General features: G+C 35.0%; 1 protein-coding gene across 28 annotated transcripts in view; it reads left to right on the forward strand.

The window, feature by feature from the left end:
• Positions 1-26,412, forward strand: part of pde1ca (phosphodiesterase 1C, calmodulin-dependent a) — a 203,529-nt gene that overhangs the window by 66,030 nt on the left and 111,087 nt on the right. For 16 of the 28 annotated variants that reach the window (XR_015525181.1, XR_015525182.1, XR_015525183.1 and 13 more), the window contains exons 1-2: positions 7,295-7,937; positions 16,817-16,843. The exons of 10 other annotated variants lie outside the window; for them this stretch is intronic. Coding sequence is in view for 4 of the 18 variants with exons in the window: in XM_087309837.1 (XP_087165963.1) it covers positions 7,807-7,937; positions 16,817-16,843 (158 nt within the window). In the remaining 14 variants the exon portion in view is untranslated. Of the gene's footprint in view, positions 1-7,294; positions 7,938-16,816; positions 16,844-26,412 lie in introns of those variants that run through there. 2 more of the 28 variants (XM_087309842.1, XM_087309843.1) reach the window with 1 other exon arrangement.

Consider the following 26,412-nt stretch of genomic DNA (forward strand, 5'->3'; position numbering starts at 1 on the left):
CAGTAATTTAAAAAATAGATATATTCATTTAATAAGTAAACAGGTAATAGATATATTTCTGAGCTAATCGAATCTAAAAGAAGCTATGTGAACTATGTCAACACCATAAATGACTGAAAACATCGCTAGGAAATCCTGATTTTTATTAGCAGTTGACATTTTCATCTATTGTCTCCGAGCAGTTGGTGTTTATTTTCAGCTCTAGATTCACCAAAATGCACCTACTGAAACTTTAAATTATGGCACTTCTCTGCAAAATGGGTATTGCATATACACTCTTAGAAATAAAGGTAGGCGAGCTGTCACTGGGGTGGTACCTTTTCGAAAGGTACACATTTGTACTTAAAGGGTCTATATTGGTACTTTTTCACTTTTTAGTTACTAATATGTACCCTTGAGGTATTAATATGGACCCTCTAGGGACAAATGTGGACATTTTGAAAAGGTACCACCCCATTGACAGCTCACATACTTTTATTTCTAGCATTTAATATTATTTTTGGATTTATTGTGTACTGTAGCTCTAGTCTACATGAAAGAAGTAAATACAGCTTGCACTACTACTTTAAAAACTTTACAACATTAAAATGAACTCAATATTATCAGTTAAATAGGATTAATAGTAGTCAGTACTGATTACCTTGCTGAAAGAAGGGGTTTTTTAGAGGGGTTTTGGCCATTTCCAGGCTGGTTTCCACCCATTTCCAGCCTGGTTTTAGCTGGTCAGGCTGGAAAATGACCAGCTAAAACCAGCTTGACCAGGCTGGTTTAAGCTGGACATAGCTGGTTTTGGCTGGACATCTCCCAGCCTGACCAGGTAAGACCAGCCTGGAAATGGCCAAAACCCCTCTAAAACCAGCCTGGTCGACCAGCTAAAACCAGCCAACCAGTCTAGGCTGGTTTAAGCGTTTGTTTGTTTTTTTCAGTAGGATATATACTATTTTTTCATTATTAGAAACATGCCAGCAAAATATCAAACATGTTAGCTATGTGTTAAATGTGCTAGCAAGATATTCACACGAGTATATTCCTAAAACAGGAGGTCAACATGCTAGAAACATTCATTATACATTACTAGAATGTTATTTAAATGCATGCTAAACCTTGTGTTAACACATGTATGCAGCAATGCTAATTCATGCTAGCAACATGTTAAACATACTAAACCTGTATTAGCAACATGCAAATTCCTGCTAACAATATGTTAATACATGTTGGCTGTGTGTTAAATAGGATTTATAATAGTCAATACTGGATATATACACATTTTTTCATCATCAGGAACATGCTAGCAACATGTCAAACATTTTAGCTGTTAAATATGTCCTAACAAGATATTTACACTAGTTTAGTCCTAAAACAGGAAGCCAACATACTAGAAACATTCATTATACACTACTAGAATGTTGTGTAAAAACATGCGAATGCGAATAATGCAAATCAGCAGAATGCTGATTCATGCTAGCAGCATGTTAGACATGCTAAACATATATTAGCAACATACAAATTCCTGCTAACAATATGCTAATACACGTTTACTGTTTGTTAACAGATGCTTGAAACAAGAAAAAAGAAAAAGTAATATTCTTTGGTAAAAATGTTTAAGCGTGTGCAACATTTTTATTAATGATAGCAGTTAACCATCATAACAACATGCTAGTTAATGCTGTCAACATGCTAAATTTAATGCTAGATGCTTACTAGCAAGGTACTAAGCATGTTAGCAATATGCTGAAAGATGTTTCACTAAAACATGTTAAATACTGGCGACGCTGTGGCGCAGTAGGTAGTGCTGTCACCTCACAGCAAGAAGGTCGCTGGTTCAAGCCTCGGCTGGGTCAGTTGCCGTTTCTGTGTGGAGTTTGCATGTTCTCCCCATGTTGGCATGGGTTTCCCCCACAGTCCAATGAATTGGATAGACTAAATTGTCCGTATTGTATGAGTGTGTATGTGTTTACCATTGATGGGTCGTAGCTGGAAGGACATCCGTAGCATAAAACTTGCTGGATAAGTCGGCGGTTCATTCCGCTGTGGCAACCCCAGATAAATAAATGGGCTAAGCTGACAAGAAAATGAATGAATGAATGTTGAATACTGACTGTCTTTCTTTCTTTCTACATTTCTCATGTTCTGAAACTCCATTAAATGATGTGATTATTAACAACAAACATTTAAATATCTTACATAAACTAGCGTCTAGTTATTCTTTTATAAACAATAGTCCTGTAAATTCTGGAGTTGCATTTAAAAGTGAATAGTTGATTATAATTTTGTATTTTAAAGACACAAACGAATGAAATTTCCTTGAAAGGAGTGTTTTTGTTCTGCATGTAAGAACATGAAGTTGGATGAGTAATGACAGAATGTTAATTTTTAAAGTGAAAGTTATTTTAAAGACTGCTGCGAGAGCTTTTGCTGAGTCCGAATTTTGCGCAGGGAAGAATGACTCTTATGATGAACAGTTTTAATATAGTTGAACATAATAGCTTTGTTCATTACTCTGTCTGGAGCTTTGAGCATGTGTTTCACAGTGTGATTTTTACTTTTAATGCTGACATTTGCCATATTCACGTCATTTCACCAAATCTGTGGTCTTTGAAAATGAGAAGTCTTTTGATTTGTGGAGTTGGCTTTTGCGAATGTGCAGTATTATATGTTAGAGCTGTAGAGTTTTAAAGCATTTGTAGCATTGACTATCACCGAACACTGTAATAATCATTGACTTTTTTTGGTCACACTCATGGGCGTTGCTAGGCCTATTTTAGAGGGGCTATATTTCTATTCAGCCCCCCTAAAACCTTTCCGATTAGCTCAAACTATAAACCAAATTATCCTCTCTTTCCCTTAAATTTGATATGAAGACGGCAGCAGAATTCGGCTCCTCCCCGACTTTCGCTTTTCAGTTGATCAGCTAACCACAGCTGTGCAGAGCGAAAGAACGAGGTTTGTGTTTATTGATAAATTGTTATATTAACTGCTTATTTGTAGTTCTTTGCTATGGACACACTTGTATTACTTGTACCCCAATGTCATATAGGGTTTTACTGTTTCCTCAGTGCTCACCTCACAGCTGTTTCCTCCAGCCCAAATGTAACTCGTAACAAACATTTGACTGTTTTTATTTCAAAACAAACTACCATTATAAAGCACATTGCAGTGCATGTGGCATTATCTATACTACAGTCATGCACAGAACGGATTAAACACAGTGACAGAACAACTTAGTGAATGTACTCATTTTAACTGCAGAGACACTGAATAAAAACATCATGTGTTGTCTTGTATTAAAAATATTTCCCATTTTAATATTATGAATCAGTTTGTGAAATATGTGAATTAGTAATATATATATATATATATATATATATATATATATATATATATATATATATATATATATATATATATATATATATATATATATATATATTTCTATGTATGCCATTTAATTAGAAAAGGGGCAGTTTATTTATTCAATACATGAAAACTTCAAACATTGTACTTCAACCAGTAAACTGGAGTGTTGAGCCTATTTGGCTCACTCAGAACTCAAATGATTATGCAAGTCTATACAATACAGTGGAATACTGCTAGTTTATAGTTTAATATGCAACCCATATTAAGTAAAGATTTTAAGTGTATTGCTATAAATTATTACTTATTTAATATAGTGTTTCCTCTAGGTTTTTTTCCAGCTGTGGCGGCAGGCCTTTTTCTTTTTTTTTTACACAGATCTACCAAATACCTGTGCCGTTATTTCAATGACAAATATCGTAAGCGCAGTATTAGAAGTCGAGATCGCATTTATGTAAAAACCTACAGGAACGAGCATGTTAATCTCTGCTTGCGCCGATTTCCTCTGCTTGCACAAAACTTCTTGCACGCCACCTCAAACATAAGCCGCTTCAAGAGTGCGCAGATCTTCTTGTGCGCTCTCAAACAAACGCTACTGAAGTGCGATTTAGTGTGTTTATGTAACGAGTATGCCTCCAGCATTTATTAGATTTGCTAGGAATGTTTATGAATGTCTCTAATAGACCTAAAGTAGCATTAATGCGTCCTGAAGTAAAGTAAAATGGCTATACCTGTCAGTCAGCCAGTCAGTCAGCCAGTATGTAACCTTAAAGGGTTAAACAAATGACGCACAGCACTTACTACGGCTACAGAAAAGTTCACGCTGTTATAATTCACTTACCCTTTAATACGTTTTGGTGCGATTATAACCCGCTATTAAAAAAATAAAATGTTTTGAATAAGAAGCTGTCATGTAGCCGTGGCGGGATGAATTTTGGCATGGCGCCCCGCCATGGAAGAATGAATGTAGCGGAAACTATGATATATATATATATATATATATATATATATATATATATATATATATATATATATATATATATAATATTTATTTCTTTATTTTTTCTCATAAGGAGCTGAGCCCCCCCTAAAATGAAAATCCTAAAATCGCCCCTGGTCACGGTTTGTTGAATTTAAGCTACATTGAATCTACATGCAAACTAATTCTCATTAGGTTATAAGTAGACTGTTAATGTATAGGTTGGGGTTAGTGTAAGTTGACATGTACTTGCAAAATTTTATATAGTCAGTTAAATGTCTGTTGAGCAGCAGTATCAAAACTATTTGAAATTGGGCATTTCTAATTCTTGTTTTACATGTGAAGATAAAATGCACATGAATAGGGATGATGGAAACCCAGCTATTGACTGAAGTCATTCTGGTCAGCAGGGCTCATTGAAATCCACCCATGGCTCCAATGACAAAACCGTCTGCTACCGTAATTATTAATTATCCACATCAGCATCAAAGAGAAACTAAAACAGAGCAGTTGTGCTATTGAGTGTCAGATGCTAATGAAGTTTGGTCTCGATCCAATGGTGCTTTCGTCTATAGCTCAGTCTGATGTTGATGATGACTTGATTAACTGCGTGGGTCGTGGCATCTTTCTTCTGCCGTTCCAGTTCATTGTGTTTTCATTTCGTGATGTGCTGATATCGTTTATATTTTTTGCGTCAAGACATTTTTGAGTCAGTGATGCAATCTCTGTCAACATCTGCTGGTTTCTTCCGTGATGCTTCAGTTTGTGTGTAACACAGGAAGGTTTGCTTGTTGTTATCTGATGTTGGACAGAATGTGTTATGCTTTGGTTTCACTTTTATATAGGCTTTTCAGGGCTCAACATTTACGATAGATATTTTTGTTAATTTTTTTATGAAGTGATAGGATTTCGAAATATTCAGATCTACTTGTATTTGTATAATCAAAGTGATAAAATCGCATAAGATCAAATGCACTGTACTGTGAATTCATTCATACTTCCTCTGAGCTGTTGCTGTCAATTTTGTTGAGACTGATTTTGTTTGATTGCTATCAGCCCCACTGTCCTATTAATGTAAAGTGACTTTATTGATACATGTGAAGAATTTGCCATTATAGATGCATATTTTTAAAATATTGGGTTTAGGGACAGGTCTGTCTTTGAAAATCTGTTTGAAAATGTAGATAGTGTATCACAAATATGCTTATGTACTGTATGGTAGACATACACTCAAAAAAATGTTGCTTGTTCATACTACATATTTAAAATGAGCTGGATCAACACAATTCTTGAGTGTTTTTTGGGGCAACTTAACTGTTTCATGTTCACTTATTGTCAATTGTTAAAAGCAATGAAGTTACTTTACTGATTTGTGTTGGGACAAGATGAAGGAATCGTGTGGAACCCAGCATTTTTACTGGGGTACACTCAAAATGATGTTGTTCAGACTATTTATTTAATGAGAACTGAACCAACACAGTTCTTGATTTTGTTTTTGGCACAACTTAATTGTTTTATGTTCAATCCACTTATATTTCCTTAAAATGATCAGTTAAGTTAAGTTAATCAATTTGTGTTGGGACAACATGAATTATTTTGTGGAACCCAACATTTTTTATATTGTAAATGAGCTGATACAACACAATCAGGGGTATATTTAATTCTTCAGAATAAGTTGTGTTTCTGTCATAGAAATTACCAATATGTTCCTTTCTGGATTACTGACTTCTTTTAAGTTTGACTAGTGTGATGCATTTACAGTTGAAGTCAGAATTATTAGCCCCCTGAATTATTAGCCCGTCTGTTTATTTTTTCCCCAATTTCTGTTTAACAGAGAGCAGATTTTCTCAACTCATTTCTAAACATAATAGTTTTAATATCTCATTTCTAATAACTGATTTATTTTATCATTGCCATGATGACAGTAAATAATAATTTATTAGATGTTTTTCAAGACATTCCATACAGCTAAAAGTGAGATTTAAAGGCTTAACTAGTTAATTAGGTTAACTAGGTAGGGGGCGGGGGGGGGGGGGGGGGGGGCTAATAATTCTGGCTTCAAATGTATAAACAAACAAACAAACAAACAAATAAATAAATAAATAAATGCAAATTTAAAATAAAAAAATGTCCAACTATATATATATATATATATATATATATATATATATATATATATATATATATATATATATATATTTATATAAGGTCCATAAACAGTTGAACATGGACACAATTCTGACGGTTTTGGCTTTTATACACCAACACAACAAGGGATTTGAAATGAAACAAACAAGATGTGCTTTAACTGCAGACTTTCAGCTTTAATTTAAGGGTATTTACATTTAAATCAGGTGAACAGAGAAGATATTAAAACAGTTTGCATTTGTGCCTCCCACTTGTTAAGGGTCCAAAAGTATTTGGACAATTGGCTTCTAGGCTGTTCCATGGCCAGGTGTGTGTTATTCCCCCATTATCCCAATTACAATGAGCAGATAAAAGGCCCAGAGTTCATTTCAAGGGTGCTATTTGCATTTTGAACCTGTTACTGTCAAAAAGAGCTGTCAATATCAATCAAGCAAGCCTTCATTAGGCCGAAAAAACAAAACAAACCCATTAAAGATATAAAGCCTTACATATATATATTTTGAATTGTTACTTTCTACATGATGCTAAACAATAAAATATTACATTAATCTGGAGCTTATGACAAAACTGGAACTAATTTAACAAAATAACATAAGATCACTGTGCAGAAATGTGTACACCCCAATGAATAGGTTAATTCTTAATATTCAAATATAATTTTTAATAAGAAAAATATAGTAATATTGTTGAAAATAATGAGGAAATTATATATACACATTTATATATTTAGTCATTCCTTTTAAAATCTGACATCTTGCTATCTTTCTCTTCTGTTTATTTAAGTCAAAGCCTCTCTATCTCTCTCTCTCACAGACACATCATTTACACTCCTAAAGCTTCCTCTCTCCAAGTCCACCTTTCAGCTTCTTCTTATCTTTTCCCCTCCAACTGTATATTTGTCCATTATGTCTCTCCACTCGTCCCAGATCATGCAGCTTTCCATGCATCCTTTGCATTGCTTTTATTTTCCAAATGTGCTCACAACCAAATGAATCTGAGACTCTGACACAGAGATCAACAGCAGTTGTTTAATCTCCTCCTCTTCACCCCCATTCACTGCCTAATATTCATGAGGGAGAGAGAGAGAGAGAAAGAGAGAGCGACCCCTGCAGCGCTGCCATACGCGCCTCTCTCTCTACACCTGACCGGAGACACAAACCCAAACCACAGACAGACAGAGAAACAGAGAGACAGAAAGAGAGAAAGAGAGAGAGAGAGGATGAGGGACGGGTTACAGCTGCCTCTCTGACAGACTAAGTCGCTGCCGCTGCTGATCGCTCTGCAAACTGCCTCTGCGTCTCTGCTGGCCAAGCACCAACCCGTTCATGTCGTTTTGTCTGGTCGACTTTTTCGACATGGAATCACCTACCAAAGAGATCGAGGATTTCGAGAACAACTCTCTGAAGTATCTACAACCGGATCAGATTGAGAAGATCTGGCTCAGGCTGCGGGGACTGTGAGTAGAGTTTCACTTTTTTCTATGCATGAGTGTTTGTTTTCACTTAGGAGCTTATAAATAAAATAGTCTGATCAATTTAGTAATCATTTATAGGAATGGGGTGTGAAAGTAGATAAAATTAGTCAAATGATAATTTTTTTTGTGATTGTATTCGTCTTTATTTGAAATTTTGATAGTAGAAATAAAAAGTCATACTGGATCTATATAATAAAACATAAAAGAATTAATTTTATTTATAATACAATATGAAAGGTGTCATGGTGGCGCATGTGGGTAGCACGATCACCTCACAGCAAGAAGGTCGCTGGTTCGACCCCTGGCTGGGTCAGTTGGCATTTCTGTTTGGAGTTTGCATGTTCTCCCCGTGTTTGTGTGGGTTTCCTCCAGGTGCTCCGGTTTCCCCCGGAAATATAGTCCGAAGACATACACTATAGGTAAATTGAATAAGCTAAATTGGACGTAGTGTATGTGTGTGAACGAGTGTGTATGGGTATTTGCCAGTGTAGGGTTGCGCTGCGTGAAACATATGCTGGATAAGTTGGCGGTTCATTCCGCTGTGGCGACCCCTGATTAATAAAGGGACTAAGCTGAAAAGAGAATGAATAAATGACTGAATATTCCAAAATATTATTAATAATAATAATAATAATAATAATAATAATAATAATAACTGTTATAAGAAATATATATTATTATTTAATTAATAAAGCGACTAATATAATATAACATAATATAATATAATATAATAAATAAATTATTAATAAATTAATTTTTATAATTTTTGAAGAATCATAGTTTTAATTTATTAAAATATCAGATCAAAAAATATTTTATTATGGACTATTTTTGTGAGATAAACTGATTTTAAATATTTATATGATGGCAAATTAGTATAATAAGAATATAATACAGATTATGATTTTAAAAATCAAGCAAGAGATCAACTTTTGATGTTTTTGTGGAGTGATTTTGCAGATTAGTGAATAAATAAAAATTATAAAATATAAAAGAATTGTAATTTGCATTTAAAAATAACATTTGTCATTTATTTAAATAGCTTATACATTTATTAATTATGATCAGTGTGAAATAAACTGGTTTCAAATATTTATATGATGATAAAAAGTCAATATATTATGAATATAATACAGATAAAAAATCATCTGATTAATGCATATAATAATAATAATATAATAATAATAATAAAATTAATAATTATGCAGCACAATTAAAAAACAAAAGGCAAGAGATAAAGCTTTATTTGTGTGTGTGTGTGTATTTTGCAGTGTTTAAATGTGATGCCGGCATATTCATAAAAGTGCGATGGTTCAGTGTTAGCAGGTCACATTCAACACAAACATCCTCTTCATGTGTGGCTCCGTTCCCAGATGCAAAAAAAGCAGCCTCATCTTCCATCAAAAGTGTTCCAAGTTCAAAACTTTAGAGAGAATTTACTCGCAAATGAGGCTGCAAATGGATCTGGCATATTAAAACTAAATATTTGCATGCTTCACATATTTGTGGAGGAATTATAGAAGAGAAATTTATCACAGAAGCTAGATTATGTAAATAAATGCACCGAAAATGACTACACAGAAGATTAAGAAAGAGTTTCTTTGAAATGATCCATTTGAGTATCGATGAGCATGATGTTGCAGGAAAAACAAGATGCCTCACGACTTTCCAAGTGGCAAGAGAGCACTGCGTAAAATATATATTCAGGTGTAACTTCTTCGTTTCTTGCCTGTGAGGGACAGGAATTGCTTATTCTGAATTTGTTTGCACTGTAATGACCATGTATGTTATCACAAGAGGATTTTATTGTTTGCCGTTGAAGGGATTGGTCTAATCCCTCACTGTGTCATTCGCGCTAAGCTGCTGAATGCTAATCCCGGTTATAAACGCAAAATATCTTCCAGGTTTCAGATTTATGACAACTGTTTTTTGCCGCTGTCAGCCCGGGGTCCCTGAACTCAGCTGTGGAAAGTAGACAGCTATTTGTCCTGAGACAAGAACCATCTAATCAACATCACCGTTCAAGAGCAGGTCACACCAAGCAAAAAGTAGAAGAAAATAATAAAAATTAATTATTATTATTGTTATTGTTACCTTTAGTCATTTAGCAGACACTTTTATTATTATTATTATTATTATTATTATTATTATTATTATTATTATTATTATTATTATTATTATTATTATTAATAATAATAATAATACAATTAATCATTTAGCAGACACTTTTATTAGTATTATTACTGTTATTATAATTATTAAATTTTGTTATTTAGCAGACACTTTATTATTCATTCATTCATGATTTTCTTTTCACTTTAGACCCTTTATTAATCTGGTGGCGCCACAGCAGAATGAACCGCCAACTTATCCAGCATATATTTTACACAGTGGATGCCCTTATAGCTGCAACCCTTCACTGGGAAACATCCATACACATTCATTCACACACATACACTATGACCAATTTAGCTAATCTAATTCACCTGTACCGCATGTCTTTGGACTGTGGGGGAAACCCGAGCACCCGGAGGAAAATCACGCCAGCACGGGGAGAACATGCAAAGTCTACACTGAACCAGCTGAGGCTCGACCTAATGACCTTCGTGTCGTGCTACCCATTCCAACACCATGTCGCCGCACTTTATTATTATTATTATTATTATTATTATTATTATTATTATTATTATTGTTATTATTATTATTATTATTATTATTATTATTATTATTATTATTATTATTATTATTATTATTATTGTTGTTGTTGTTGTTGTTAATATTATTATAATTATTATTGTTGTTATTATTATTATTAATATTAATATTATTATATTTAGTAATGTAGCAGACGCTTTTATTATTATTAACATTATTATATTTAGTCATTTAACAGACGTTTATTTTTATTTGCTTTGATTCAATTTAAAAATACAAATGTTATATTAAATATTGCATTCAAATAATTATAGTAATAGAAATAAAATTCAAATACATTTATTTATTCATTCATTCATTTTCCTTTCAGCTTTTTTAATTCTGGGTTTTCACATCGGATTGAACCGCCAACTTATCCATCACGTTTTTATGGAGCGGATGCCTTTCCAGCTGCAACCTATCAATGGGAATCAAATTTATTTGATATAACAACATTTGTATATATATATGGCAGTAGCTATTTATTGTTGTGGTCAGGTTTATTTAAAATCCCTAAACAATCATAAACTTTCAAATAATTGAAATAACATTTTAAATGATGCCATGGTAGAATGATTGTAGAAATGACAAAGTGTTTCTAGATAAAATGATGACATTTAAAGACAATAGCTGATGCTGAAATGTTAAGAATTTATTTTAAAGCATGAGTTAATAAATTATTTATAATGTCATTATTATAATTAAGTGTAATTGATTACATTTAAAAAAATCTTTCAAAATAAATAAAAGTTCTTATAGTATAAAAAATCTATCTTTTCCGTTTTCAATATAATGCTACACTCAAAAAAGACTTTTGCTGCTTGTTTAAACTCATTTAAAATGAGCTGAAACAACATAGGTGGCACGGTGGCTCAGTGTGTATGGGTGTTTCCCAGTACTGGATTGTGACTAGAAGTGCATCAGCTGAGTAAGACATATGCCAGAATAGTTGGCTGTTCATTCTGCTGTGGCGACCCCTCACAAATAAGGTATTAATTAATAAAACAACCCAATTCTTCAGGAATTTTAGGACAACTTAATTGTTTCATGTTCAGTACACTTACATTTGTTAAATCTGTAAAATTAACTTTATCGATTTGTGTTGGGACAACAAAAAGGAATTGTGTGGAAACCTATGATTTTTTACAGTGATAGTCACTACGTGAAGTTTATTTATAAACTAATTTCGAGAGGATCACGTGCTTATGATTGCTTGCGGCTGGACCCGCATTATCCAATTTACAATGCACCAACAGACGATTCCTAAGCTACTATAAATACCCTTACATATCACAGCTATCTTCGTTTTGAAGAATCCACCCCTACTCCTGCTTTTACCTAGATGGGTGGCACGGTGGCTCAGTGGTTAGCACTTTTGCCTCACAGCAAGAACATCTCTGGTTCCAGTCTTTACCAAGCCAGCCAACATTTCTCTGCGGAGTTTACACGTTCTCCCTGTGCTCACATGGGTTTCCCCCGGCTTCCCCGTCCAAAAACATGCAACTTAAGTTTATTGACTAATCCAAGTCAACACCATAGACATGCTTCTACCAAGTACTTACCTCAAGAGTAAGTTACTTCAAAAGAACAATTACTATCTGCTCTTCAGCGACCATGACTAGGGAGTTCTCGAGATCTACCTGAGCTCAAACTCCCTTGGAACGGGAGGGAGCCCCGAACTCGAGGATCTTATGAGCTCAGGGCCAAGCGCATGCCAAACTAGCTTAATAATCAATAATCAGCTAGGTGTGAACTCTTGAATTATATTTATTTTAATTATTGTGGTTTAGTTTGTATCAGATAAATCCTTACATGACAAACTAAAACAAACTCAGTTTTTGGCCATTTTGAAACAATCATTTCCTAAATAAATTAAACCAAGCCAGACAGCTGTTATTTGTCCATCAATACCACCGTTCAAGAGCATTCTAGTTCATAGCCTAAAATGAAAGCAAATTTGTCCCGTCTCCAGCTTTATTTCCCCTTTTAAGCCCTTTTTACTGAGCTTATTAAGAATTTAATTGCACCCTTGGCAGCTCCAAGGGGAAATGAGACCAGTGTCGACCAAGGTAAACACACAACCATAAAAGTTAAAATCCGTAATAAACACACAGTGAGAAGCTTTGATGCTGATGATTTTGGAGGATGAAGAATATTAGGCCGATGACAGGAAGCTGAGGTCAAAGGTCAAAGGTTGCTTTATGTACAGTGTGGGTTTAGATAAACAGCAGCGATTGCGTGCTCTGAATGTGATGTCATCCGTTTGCAGCCGGACCAATCAGACGCTGACCTGAGAGCAGCTGCAGTGGACATGTTTTACTAAAAGCTGCTTTAAAACAAGTGGCATTTCCTTTCTACGTGCGGGACAAAGCGAGCATTCATGAAGTGTAACTGGATTTAGATGACCAAATGTTCAGATGTCCATCATAAGAGGGTCATTGTCATCCTTATTTGCACAAACGTTCATAGGAGCCTTAATAATAGACGGATGTAAAGTAGCCTAACTCATGACCGCTGGAATATTTATTTGACATTTTCAGATAGATTGACTCTGATTATCAGTATATTGAATTAGACAGAGGAGACATCGGGACAGTTTTCTTAAAATATCACATGCATTGAAAGTTACAGTGAAGCTTTTAAAGGTTTCTTGACTTTTTTGCCTAGAAAGGCTCATTGTGGATACGTACCACTGTCTACATTTCTGGAGACCATGAAATATGTACCTAGAGGTATTTCTGGCTCCATTATGACTGTAAAATGAGCGCTATGGTGCAGTATGATGCCGCTGTCGGATTCTGTTCCTTTTCGCGCTACAAATGACCGCATATTTATCTCTGTGTGGATGGCTATTATGGTGTTATCAGGTTGCCCAGTAGCTTATTATCCAGTTTGCCCAGTAGTTTTATTATCCAGTTTGCCAAGTAGCTTATTACCTGCATGATTAGTGTCGTCGATAAGTGATTGGTGAGTCGAGATATAAAATAGAAAAAGGGGGAAATTTAAGCTTTTTCTATTTATTTTCTTAAGCAATTTATTTTACAATACAATTTTCAAAATGCCCTACTTTTATTTAATTAATGCGAGAACATTCAAATCTACAGTCATACGTGTGTAGCTGTTGCATTGTCAGGTGTTTGCTAACCTATAAATATTTTTATTGTTCTTTAAATTGTTTTGTAAGCATTTTTATGACAAACCTTGCCATACCGAAACCGTGACCCTATTACCATGATACATACCGAACCGTGAGTAGATTGAACAATTGCACCCTTGTTTGCCACGTACAACGATGGACTTGGGATGTAGATTGGAGTTGACCGTGACGATAGGGTTCAAGTCCGACGAATAATGGTTCCAGAAAACAGGTAAAACAAAAGCAAAATACAATAAATAAATAAATAAATAAACAACAGGCTAAAAAAACATGGTGAAATCATGCAGCTGCGATGGCTTTTCTTTTTCTAGATAGTTTCCAAAACACTATCAGTTGCAAATGGGAAGGCGGTCAGTCAGTAGACAGCAAGCTGTCCTGGGGTGCATTTCCCAAAACCATCGTTAGCCAACTAAGGTCGCAAGTTTCATTGTTACAAACATAGTTTGCTGATTTGCCGTTTCCCAAATCAGTCGCTCGTAACAACAGCTCTGAAGCTGTCATTAGAAACATACTATAGTTCCTGGCTGTGTTCTATTCCCACTACCCCCCTATGCCCTATTCATTTAGAACCTTCTAACATTCAAAGCTGGAATTATTAAAAAATAAAAAAAGCATTAAGGTCATCTCTCTTAGGTGTAATTTGCTTTCAAATTATTTTTGCAGTTCAGTTTTATCGATCTTCATGTTTACAATTGTGCTCCTTTCGCAGTGCACTTTGAAAACACTGATGTCATTTTGAACAAAGCCTCATGGTGAAAGCTAAAGGTGACCTATTATTTAAAAACGGAATTTATCCTACGTCTCCAAAGCTTGTGTAAACAAAAAGCATACGTTAATTCTTTTCATTTATAGTGGGTTATTTATTAAATATCTGTACTGCAAATGAAATGGGCCTGCTGGTTAGAACATTTCTGCTGTGGTTTACATGTCTCAAATTGTAAAAGTAGACTTTAAAAAAAATGTAAATAAATAAATAAACAACATCCTACTTATTAATAATAATAATTATCATCATCATCATTAATATTATTAATAATATCATTAAAGTATGTTTTTTCATTTCTTATAAATAATAAATATTACATTTAATTTCTTAAGAAATAGCCTCATTATTTATTTATTTGTTTATTTATTTGTTTATTTATTTATTTATATGATTTATATATATATATATAAATTGCTTCCTTGTCCTCATTTGTAAGTCGCTTTGGATAAAAGCGTCTGCTAAATAAAAACTTCTAAACTTCTCAATAATATTAGCAAAGCAAACACAAGCCCTATGTGCCATTTACATATTTTTCAGTTAATATATGTTTTTACTAAATCTAATATTGAACTTTATTTTAAATGTGTGTGCGCATAAAACAATAAATATAATTTGCACAAAGAAATTATGGGTTTTTCTCTAAAGAAGTTGTTCAAGCGATGGATCTGCGACAGAGAAACTACATGTTTTGGGAAACACTTGTCACTAAATAGTTCTTTTCCCAAACGATGCATCGTACCATGAAAGTTCAGCCGCGAGTTACATTGTTGTTTGGGAAACGCACCCCTGGTCGGCTGGAGTGTATATTGCACCCTCTGGTGGATTTACATGAGAAGAGGACGTGAGAGAGGAATTTGTGATTATCAAAAAGCATACACAGCAGCCTTTGTGAATTTGCAAAAACAAAAACTTCGAGCAGACGTACCTCCAGTTGCGTATTTCGCTGTCTCCAGAAATGTAGACCTGGATACGTATCCACAATGAGCCTGTGTTGGAAAAAGTTACTGATTGTTGTGGGTGAAGTGCGAAACAATATGATATTCATTAATTCATTCATTTTCTTTTCGGCTTAGTCCCTTTATTAATCTGGGGTCGCCACAGCGGAATGAACCGCCAACTTATCCAGCATATGTTTTACGCAGCGGATGCCCTTTCAACTGCAACCCATCTTTGGGAAACATCCATGCACACTCATTTGTACTCATACACTACGGACAATTTAGCTTACCCAATTCACCTGTACCGCATGTCTTTGGAGTGTGGGGGAAACCGGAGCACCTGGAGGAAACCCACGCAAATGCGAGGAGAACATGCAAACTCCGCACAGAAACGTCAACTGACCCAGCCGAGGCTCGAACCAGTGATCTTCTTGCTGTAAGGCGACAATACTACCTACTGCGCCTCCATGTCGCCAACTGTAATTTAACTATATTCTAATTATCTAATAGTTAACTATTTTAATTAAACTATTTTTAACTATTAACTATAAGTGCCATGGATGATTGAATGGTACATTAAAACGTATATCGAATCATTCATTCAAATGATTAGTTCAAAAGCAGATTCATTTAGGAGTGAAACCATACCTGCCAACACTCCTGTTTTTCCCGGGAGTCTCCCGTACTTCAGACCCATTTCCCATATTGTCCATCCCCTCACAACCCCAACCCCTCTTTTTTTCATTTTATGAACCAAATGTTGGCAGGTATGAGTGAAACACTGCAAAAAATACTGGGTGGTTTTGACCAAACATTACTCAAATATGGACAATCCCAACAGTCAGGTTAAAAAAAAGGTTAATTATTTTATTATTTATTTATTTTTTTTAACATTGGGTTTGTCCATAATTGATCCAACACAGGATTTTACAACCCAGCATTTTTTAAACTGCAAAGTATAAGACTAACAAATATTGTGCTCCGACTTTATTCTGAACTATTTCTGTCTGTGAAAAGCACAAAAGACAATATGTGTATTGTGTCTAAAATGATAACTAATGATAAATAAACATACAGGGATATTTTTGTTGTTTATTGCTAGGATTATAGCATCATTGTAGATGCATTTGTAAAATAAATCAATGTTTTTTGGACCCACGATGTATGTTTCTTGTAAAAAGAAATTGCAAAGTGAATGATATGCTCGATAATGTCAGCTCCATTAAAAAAAATAGTTAAGAAATGACATCCCTGTTCTGATTTGCATTTACCTGAGCTTAAATGTTCATGTTTTTTTTTATTTCAGGCGAAAATATAAGAAGACGTCACAGAGGTAAGATACTGACTCTTTCTGGTGCGACTACAACAGATCTCAACAAAAACGAGCGAATAAAAGGGTTTGCAAAAATTGTGTATAAACCATGTGTGTTTTTTCTGCTGGAGATTGGTTGTAATCAGAAAGCAGGTGTGTATGATTCTGTTTCAGGTCAGCAGATCCACATCTGTCGTCTGATCACTTTTCACATGTAGTTTGTGCTAAAAACAGCAAGCAAAGGCAGAACAGGATTTTGGCATTGTGTTTAATTGCTGGTTGTCAGGAAGAAATAAACAGCATTTTTCTTTCATTAGCACAAGCGAATGGAGTGCAGTTGTGCATTAGCATAAGAGAACAATTAGGAAAATGCACTGTATACTTTGATAACGTATATACAGTATACAGTACCATGTTACTGAATTACCATATTATAAAATACTGTGTCCAATACTACAGTGACTATTGTCTTTTTGCATATTACAATGGTGGTTTGTCTGAATGCATATTTACGTTTGGAAATAGTAATATTGTAACTATTTTTTGATCATCTATGTTGTATTAATGCCCCTTTTTTGTAAATTCTAAATGGTGACTGGATTAAAAAAAAGACTCATCACTTATTGTCTTTAAAACATATTTATTTAGGTTTAATAACTAAACCCAAGCAAAACTATAATAGTTATATAAACATTATATACGTATGTTATAATATAATATAAGTATAAATACACTCACCGACCACTTCATTGGGTTATTAGGTACACCTAACTAGTAGCGGTTTTCCTACCTTGTTGGATTGTTCCTTTCTCTCATTCAAAAAGTAGGTAGCTCATTTTTATGATGCAATATCCCACCCATCAGATTTTACTTCCTGTATAAATTTTAATGTGGTGTAGTGTGATATAAAGCTGTAATATCACCCTAACCTACCTAATCCCTAACCCAAACCTCAGAACCCTTCAAATACAGTGTTGGTAGCATAATCTGATGGGTAGAACAAAATGTCAGGGCGCCGGTTTGGACCCTCTTTTGCCTTCAGTACTGCCTTAATCCCTTTTGGCATAGACTCAACAAGGTGCTAGAAATAATCCTCAGAGATTTTGCTCCATATTGACATGATAGCATCACGCAGTTGCTGCAGATTTGTCGGCTGCACATCCATGATGCAAATTTTTCCACCACATCCCAAAGGTGCTCTATTGGATTGAGATCTGGTGACTGTTGAGGCCATTTGAGTACAGTGAACTCATTGTCATGTTCAAGAAACCACTCTGAGATGATTCGCGCTTTATGTCATGGCGTGTTATTCTGCTGGAAGTAGCCATCAGAAGACACTGTGGTCATAAAGGGATGGACATGGCCAGCATCAATACTCAGGGAGGCTGTGGCGTTGAAACGATGCTCAATTGGTACCAACAAGCCTAAAGTGTGCCAAGAAAGTATCCCCCACATTATTACCCCACCACCACCAGCCTGAACTTTCATGTTGTTGACACCCAATTCTGACCTGACCATCCGAATGTCGCAGCAGAAATCGAGACTTCTTCAGACCAGGCAACGTTTTTCCAATCTTCTATTGTCCAATTTAGGTGAGCCTGTGTGAATTGTAGCCTCTGTTTCTAGTTCTAAGCTGACAGGAGTGGCACCCGGTGTGGTCTTCTGCTGCTGTAGCCCATCCGCTCTTGGATGTGTTAAGTTCAGAGATACTCTTCTACATACCTTGGTTGTAACGAGTGGTTATTTGAGTTACTGATGCCTTTCTATCAGCTCAACCCAGTCTGGCCATTTTCCTCAGACCTCTGGCATTAACAAGGCATTTGCGCCCACAGAACTGCCCAGTAGATCAGCAGTTTATGAAATACTCAGACCAGCCCGTCTGGCACCAACAACCATGTCACATTCAAAGCGCACTTAAATCACCTTTCTTCCTCAATCTGATGCTCGGTTTTGATGCTGCAGCAGATTGTTTTAACCATGCCTATATGCCTAATGCGTTGAGTTGCTGCCATGTGATTGGCTGATGAGAAATTAGCATTATCAAGCAGTTGGATAGGTGTACCTAATAAGGTGGCCAGTAAGTTATATATATATATATATATATATATATATATATATATATATATATATTTATATATATATATATATATATATATATATATATATATATATATATATAATACTTACTGGCCACTTTATTAGGTACACCTATCCAACTGCTTGATAATGCTAATATATATATATATAATATAATATAATTAATATAATATAATTTGTTTTACCAAATATTTTTATACTGATTTACTTATTGATTATAAAAAAAATTTTAAACAGCAAATCCACATAATATGATGATCTTTCAGAAATCATAATATCATAATATGCAGATTTGCTGTCCAAGAATATTTTTCCATAATTAATAATTGAATCATTATAATCAACAGAAAACGCTTGTGCTGCTTAATGCATTTGTTTAAAGCATGTTGTATTTCTGTAATCCTTTTATAAAAATTGAAACTTTACCAAAAAAAGTACAATAGTAAGTTGTACTAGTAACTAGTAGTATAGTAATAGTTAAGCCTGAAATTGTTCATGTCCCGAAAGACTATATTAATATGCTACAGCACGCATCAAAGTACCATAATATTGCTGTTTCATACTTTGTTACTATATTATACATTACTATATTATAGTGCTTTTTTAACCTCTGATCTATAGATGTGTGTGTCTAAAATATCATCATGAGTGTGTGTTTATAGATGAGTGTGTATGTGAGAAACACACTCAGTAATGTCACAAACGGAGCTGCAAACGTCCTCTGACATCAGTCAGAGACTAAACAAAAAGGAGCTCGAGCCGGTCGGTAATGACGGTGATCTTGACAGTGTGTTCTCACACACTCAGACATAAACAGCCAGCAGCAGATGCCTGTCCTGCCCTTCTCACTTTGTAGTTCTTGTGTGTGTGCGTGTGCGTGGAAATGTCTGTGTTTGTCAAGCTTTGATGGCTTGGCAGGGCAGTTCTGGATATGTCAATGACTCCGTGTGTGTGCAGAGCTGCAGGAAAATGTTTGTGTGTGTGTGTGTGTGTGTGTGTGTAGAGCTGCAGGAAAATGTTTGTGTGTGTGTGTGTGTGTGTGTGTGTGTGTGTGTGTGTCTGTATGTATTTGTATGTGTGTTTTTGAAAAGGGCTTGAGGGAGTTTGCTTTATGAGTCTATCAAGGTGAAAGGTCACCAGCCGTTCAGACATCAGGTCATATATTTTACTGTACATCTGAGAATATGAAGTTTTTATCTCTCTTGTTTCACCAACCCAGGTTAATTCATGTCAGAATTGTATTTGTATGAGTTTATAATCATCAGTAATTATCGTTTAGTGCCTAAATGACATTTTTGCCCTTTAAAAAAGCTGTTATTTATCATTGGAATGTACTCATAAGAATAATTAATATATTAACAACAAAAACTATTATTATTTGTGTTGTTGTTATTATTATTATTATTGTTGTTATTGTTATTAATAATAATAAAGAAAAAAATACCACTGTTACTACTACTGATTATTATAATGAAGAAAAATAAAAATAACATAGATTTAATGATTTTGTATATAACATTATTATTATTATTATTATTATTATTATTATTATTATTATTATTAAAGTTGTTGTTGTTACTGTTGTTTTTGTATTTGGTGTTATTTTATTATGGCGCTAACTGTTAATATTTATTTTATTTCACTTTACATCTGAGAATATGAAGTTTTTATTACTTGTTTCACCAACCCAGGTTAATTCATGTCAGAATTGTATTTGAATTGTATTACTTTATAATTATAAATAATTATCGTTTAGTGCCTAAATGGCATTTTTTCCTTCAAAAAAGCTGTTATTTATCTTTTGAATGTAGTCATAATAATAACAACAACAACAACAACAGCAATAATAATAATAATAATTATTATTATTATTATTATTATTGTTAAAAGAATAATATTAATATTTAACAATGAAGAAAAATACCCTAATTTTTTTAAATTAAGCTATCAATATTGTTAATACTTGTCACAATTAGGGATCCAGCCTGTGCAGATCACTGGAGAACTACAAATCTGCCAGCAAAAGAACTACATAGTCAGTCATGCTCCACACACACGCCTGGCCTAGATCCCCATGATTGCAAACAGACACAGCTGAAGCTGTTCAGGACTAATTACACAGACTCTATATACACCTCTCAAACAAACACATGTTGCTGAGTCTTGTTTACTGTTTAGTGACATTGCAACGTGCTTAATTTGTCTTCCTTTGCCATGTTTTGATCCTCGCCTTGTTTATCTGTTTATTCCTGTCTGCTGCCTACCTTCTGACCATCTGTGTATTTGACTACGACTCTGGATTGATCGTTTACATCTGTTTGCCCCTGTATTGACCATTGCTTACCTGACCTCTCTAATACACCTGCATTTGAATCTGCACCCCTGTTGTCAGCATTCACTTCACATGACAATACTACTAAACTACTACTACTACTAATAATAATAATATTGACATTAATAATAATAATAATAATCATAATCATAATAAAAAAAGAAAAATAACATTGATTTATTGATTTATAAAAATAAATAATAATAATAATAATAATAATTATTATTATTATTATTATTATTATTATTATTATTAGTGTTATTTTATGGTGCTAACTGTTTATATTTATTTGCATTATAAATATCCCTAAAATTACTTGCTTTGCACATGCCTCAAATATTCTTTTCCTTTATTAGTTGCAAATTGTAGGCCATAATTTATTATACTGACAGTCTAAAGTTTGTCTTCGTGAAGCTATTGTGTGCACAGAAGATTGAGAGTGAGAACATTCGATAAGAATCAGCCTCAATCAGCATTGTCCTCATTTTTTTCTCATGTGGATAAACTTTATGTATGGGCAAGGGAAAGAGTGACGTTTTCTCAGGCGAAATATGCCACTGGTGGTGCTGTTGGTGGCAGCTGTTTAATTTGATGTAATTATCACCATCCCTCCATTCCTTCACAGGATGTATGTCTCCTGATGATCTCAGTGAAGTCACAGGAGATTCTTACATGTTCCAATGTGTCTCCTTCACACTGCTGTGTAATAGCTTTTCCAGAAATGTATATTTCGGCATCATTTATTCCTCCTCGTGTTATTTCTTTTCGGAAGAACAAAAGGATGTCTTTTTTTCAAACATCGATGGTAATTCACTCTGCTAAGATCAATAGACACCATAAAAGTTGTTATTTGTCATGCAAATGCTGTTCCAATTTATTCTTGTTGTCATATGCATTTATTATTATCTGCATGCATATGTTGCATGTGTTGTCACTGGCATGCATATGTTGCATTTGTTTTCATTGGCATGCATGTTACATTTGTGATAATCTGTATGCATATGTTGTATTTGTTGTCATCGACATGCACACTATATGTTACATTTGGTTATTATTAGCATGCATATGTTGCATTTGTTGTCACTGGCATGCATATGGTACATTTATTACCATTAGCAGGCATTTGTTTATTTGTTGTCACTGGCATGCATATGTTACATTTATTATCATTTGCAGGCATTTGTTTATTTGTTGTCACTGGCATGCATATGTTACATTTGTTATCATCTGCATGCATATGTTGCATTTGTTATCATCTGCATGCATATGTTGCATTTGTTATCATCTGCATGCATATGTTGCATTTGTTATCATCTGCATGCATATGTTGCATTTGTTATCATCTGCATGCATATGTTGCATTTGTTATCATTGGCATGCATATGTTGTATTTGTTGTCATCGACATGCACACTCCATGTTACATTTGGATATTATCAGCATGCATATGTTGCATTTGTTGTCACTGGCATGCATATGGTACATTTATTACCATTAGCAGGCATTTGTTTATTTGTTGTCACTCGCATGCATATGTTACATTTATTATCATTCGCAGGCATTTGTTTATTTGTTGTCACTGGCATGCATATGTTACATTTGTTATCATCTGCATGCATATGTTGCATTTGTTATCATTGGCATGCATATGTTGCATTTGTTGTCATTGGCATGCATGTGTTGTTATGTGCATGCATATGTTACAACTGTTGACATTGGCATTCATATGTTAAATTCGCTTATTATCTGCATGCATATTAGATTAGATATTTTTTAGATTAGATTCAACTTTATTGTCATTACACATGTACAAGAACAATGCAACGAAATGCAGTTTAGTTCTAACCAGCAGTGCAATAGCAGCAAGTGCAGGACAGAGGTATAATTTATAAAGTGCAGTTATAGAAAAACTATGGGGATATTTACAGATGGATGTACTATGAACATTATATACAGGTTGTATTAGCTATGAACAGAGATTTACAATAAATGAATATATGGATATATGTACAATAAATTAATATGTACAAGTTGCTATTAATAATCAGTAGTGTGGAGATAAATAAACATGATTACAAATGTATATGTGCAGTGGGTATGTACATAGTTACAAATGTTCATGTGCAGTAGGTATGTACAGTTCAAATAAGTAAATCAGTTCAATGAATATGTGCAAATTTTAAATGTGCAAATGTTAAACAGTGCAGTGATTGTGAGGAGTTTAAGTTAGAGGAGGGGGGGCAAAAGAGTCAGTGAGGGGCAGAGTTCAAGAGGGAGAGAGCTCTGGGGGAAAAGCTGTTCCTCAGTCTGCTGTTTTTTGTCCGGAGAAGCCTGAAGCGCCTGCCGAAAGGCAAGAGTGAAAACAGTCTGTGAGCGGGGGGTGAAAGGTGTCCTTAAGAATAATGCGTGCTCGGCTTAGACAAAAATATATTTGTTGTCATTGACATGCTTATGTTGCTTTTTTATTATAAGCATTCATATGTTGCATTTGTTGTCATCAACATGCATATATTTCAATTGTTGTCATCCTTATGCATAAGTTGCATTTGTTGTCATTGGCATGCATTTGTTGTTATGTGCATTCATATGTTGCATTTTTTGTCATCAGCATGCATATGTTGCATTTGTTATTGACATGCGTTTGTTGTTATGTGCATGCATATGTTGCATTTGTTGACATTTCCAGGAGATTATCACTCGTTTGCGGGCATCCGGAAGTTTCTATGCATTTGCGGTAGGCTCCCGGAACTTCCGGGAGACTTGGGATGTCTGTATATCACGTTTAACCGCTATAGTGAGACGCGATCCAGCGGTACATCCTTGATAAACTGTCCGACGTGCACTGCTCACTGGAGCTCAGACGAGCGCATGACAGTGTGTGTGGTCACGTGATGTGCGTTTTCAGCGGACGGAGGGCTGTTCAGAAATGCTAGGTAAAACACGGTGTGGATGTGGATCATTTTCATTCTAAAATGGCATTTTAACACCAAGATGTATTAGTGTAAACGGCTCCTAAGTGTGTATTTGTCTCGAGCGGGTTTGCGACGGGGGCGGGGCAGAGGATCGGCGATACTGGCTTAGCATCATGTTTTCTATTGGCCATTGGCAATGGATGATGGCATCGTCTATCAGCCCAACACTACAGCATGCATATATTTCATTCGTTGTCATCTTCATGCATATCTTGCATTTGTTGTTATTGGCATGTGTTTGTTGTTACGTGCAAATGTTGCATTGTTGACATTTGCATTCATATGTTGCATTTGCTGTTATGTGCATGCATATATTGTCATATGCCATACACATGTTGTGTTACCATTCACATGCAACTCAGAGGTCTTACTTTGCTTGTCATAAGGTGCATTTGTTGTTATGTGCATGCATATATTTGTTGTCATTGGCATTTATATGTTGCATTTGTTGTCATTGGCATGCATTTGTTGTTACGTGCAAGCATATGTTGCATTTGTTGACATTGGCATTCAAATGTTGCATTTGTTGTTATGTGGATGCATATATTTGTTTTCATCGGCATGTGTATGTTGCATTCGTTATCATCAGCATGCCTGTGTTGCGTATTATTCGCATGCATATGCTGCATTTGTTGTCATCTTCATGTACATGTTGCATTTGTTGACATTGGCGTTCAAATGTTGCATTCATTGTCATTGGCATGCATATGCTGCATTTGTTGTCATCTTCATGTACATGGTGCATTTGTTGCCATTGGCATTCATATGATGCATTTGTTGTCATCCTCATTTCTGTCACATTTCAAGATTTCACACTTTGCTGATGATTGATTATAAAGCTTGTTTGGCATTCTGTCCAGGGAGAGAGCCCTGAGTATATAAGATCCTCGAGCCCGGGGGTCCCTCCCGTTTGCAAGGCGAGAGGGGAGTTTGAGCTGAGGTAGATCTTGAGAACTCCCCTGCTGTAGTAGCTAATGAACAGATAGTGATTGCTCTTAAGAGATAACTACTTACAAGGAGCATGTCTATGGTGCTGATTTGGATTAGTCAATTAACTTCAGTTGCATATTTTTGGATGGTGGGAGGAAACCAGGTAACCCGGGGGAAACCCTCGTAAGTGAACGTAATTGAGGAAGACTCCACGCATGGTCCTGTGATTGACTATTTTTCTAGCTCGTGTCAGGAGGCTTTCTTACAAGTGAATGTTCTTAAGACTAAAGACATGCCTATTGATTTTAATTGTAAGAGGAGACTGATTAAAGGTAAGCAAACTAGTATTAAAGGAGTGGGTGTTAAGAGTGTTGATCAGTATAGGTATTTGCGAACTGTTTTAGATGATAAATTGTCCTTTTCTGTTAATACTAATATGTTGTGTAAGAAGGGGCAACAACGGCTATACTGTTTACCGAAAATTAAGATCTTTCAATATAGACAAATCACTCATGTGCATGTTTTACAGTTCATACATTCAGTCTCTGTTATCTTTTTCTATGCTATGCTGGTTCAATTCTCTAAGTGTGAAAAGTGAGAGTTGTCTGGAGAAAATTGTGAACCTAGAAGGAAAAATAACAGGGAGAAAACAGATGACCATGGCTCAGTTATACCATAGACAAGTTTTGAGTAAAGATCAGAGTATTCTGTCAGATGATTCCCCTCCTATGCACCACGAGTTTTATCTTCTCCCTTCTGGTATTCGATACAGAACACCTATTAGTAAAACAAATCGGTTTAAACTTTCATTCATTCCCTCAGCTGTAAAGTTTTTAAATTTAGGGTAGAATTTATGTGCTTTTGTGTATTATGTGTGACATGCTTGTATGCTGGAACCAAATTGCCTTCGGGAAACGAATAAAGACTGACTGACGTGTAAACTCCGCACATAAATGTTGGCTGGCTTGGTGAGGACTAAAACCAGTGACGGTCTTGCTGTGAGGCAACAGTTCTAACCACCGGGCCACCGTGCCACCCATCTAGGAAAGGAGGAGGAGTAGGGGAGGAAGGGGGGATTCTTCAAAATGAAGATGGCTGTCATATGGAACTTAGAGTATTTTTAGTGGCTGTATAGGAATCGTCTGATTGGTGTATCATAAATGGAATAATGCAGAGCTGGCTGCAATCTCAAAATTACTTTATAAATAAACTTCACTTCTTGTTATCTGCATGCACATACAGTATTGAATTTGGTGTCAT

This window comes from Danio rerio, chromosome 24, assembly GCF_052040795.2.
Source record: "Danio rerio strain M-AB ecotype USA chromosome 24, GRCz13ab, whole genome shotgun sequence".
Classification (NCBI taxonomy): domain Eukaryota; kingdom Metazoa; phylum Chordata; class Actinopteri; order Cypriniformes; family Danionidae; genus Danio; species Danio rerio.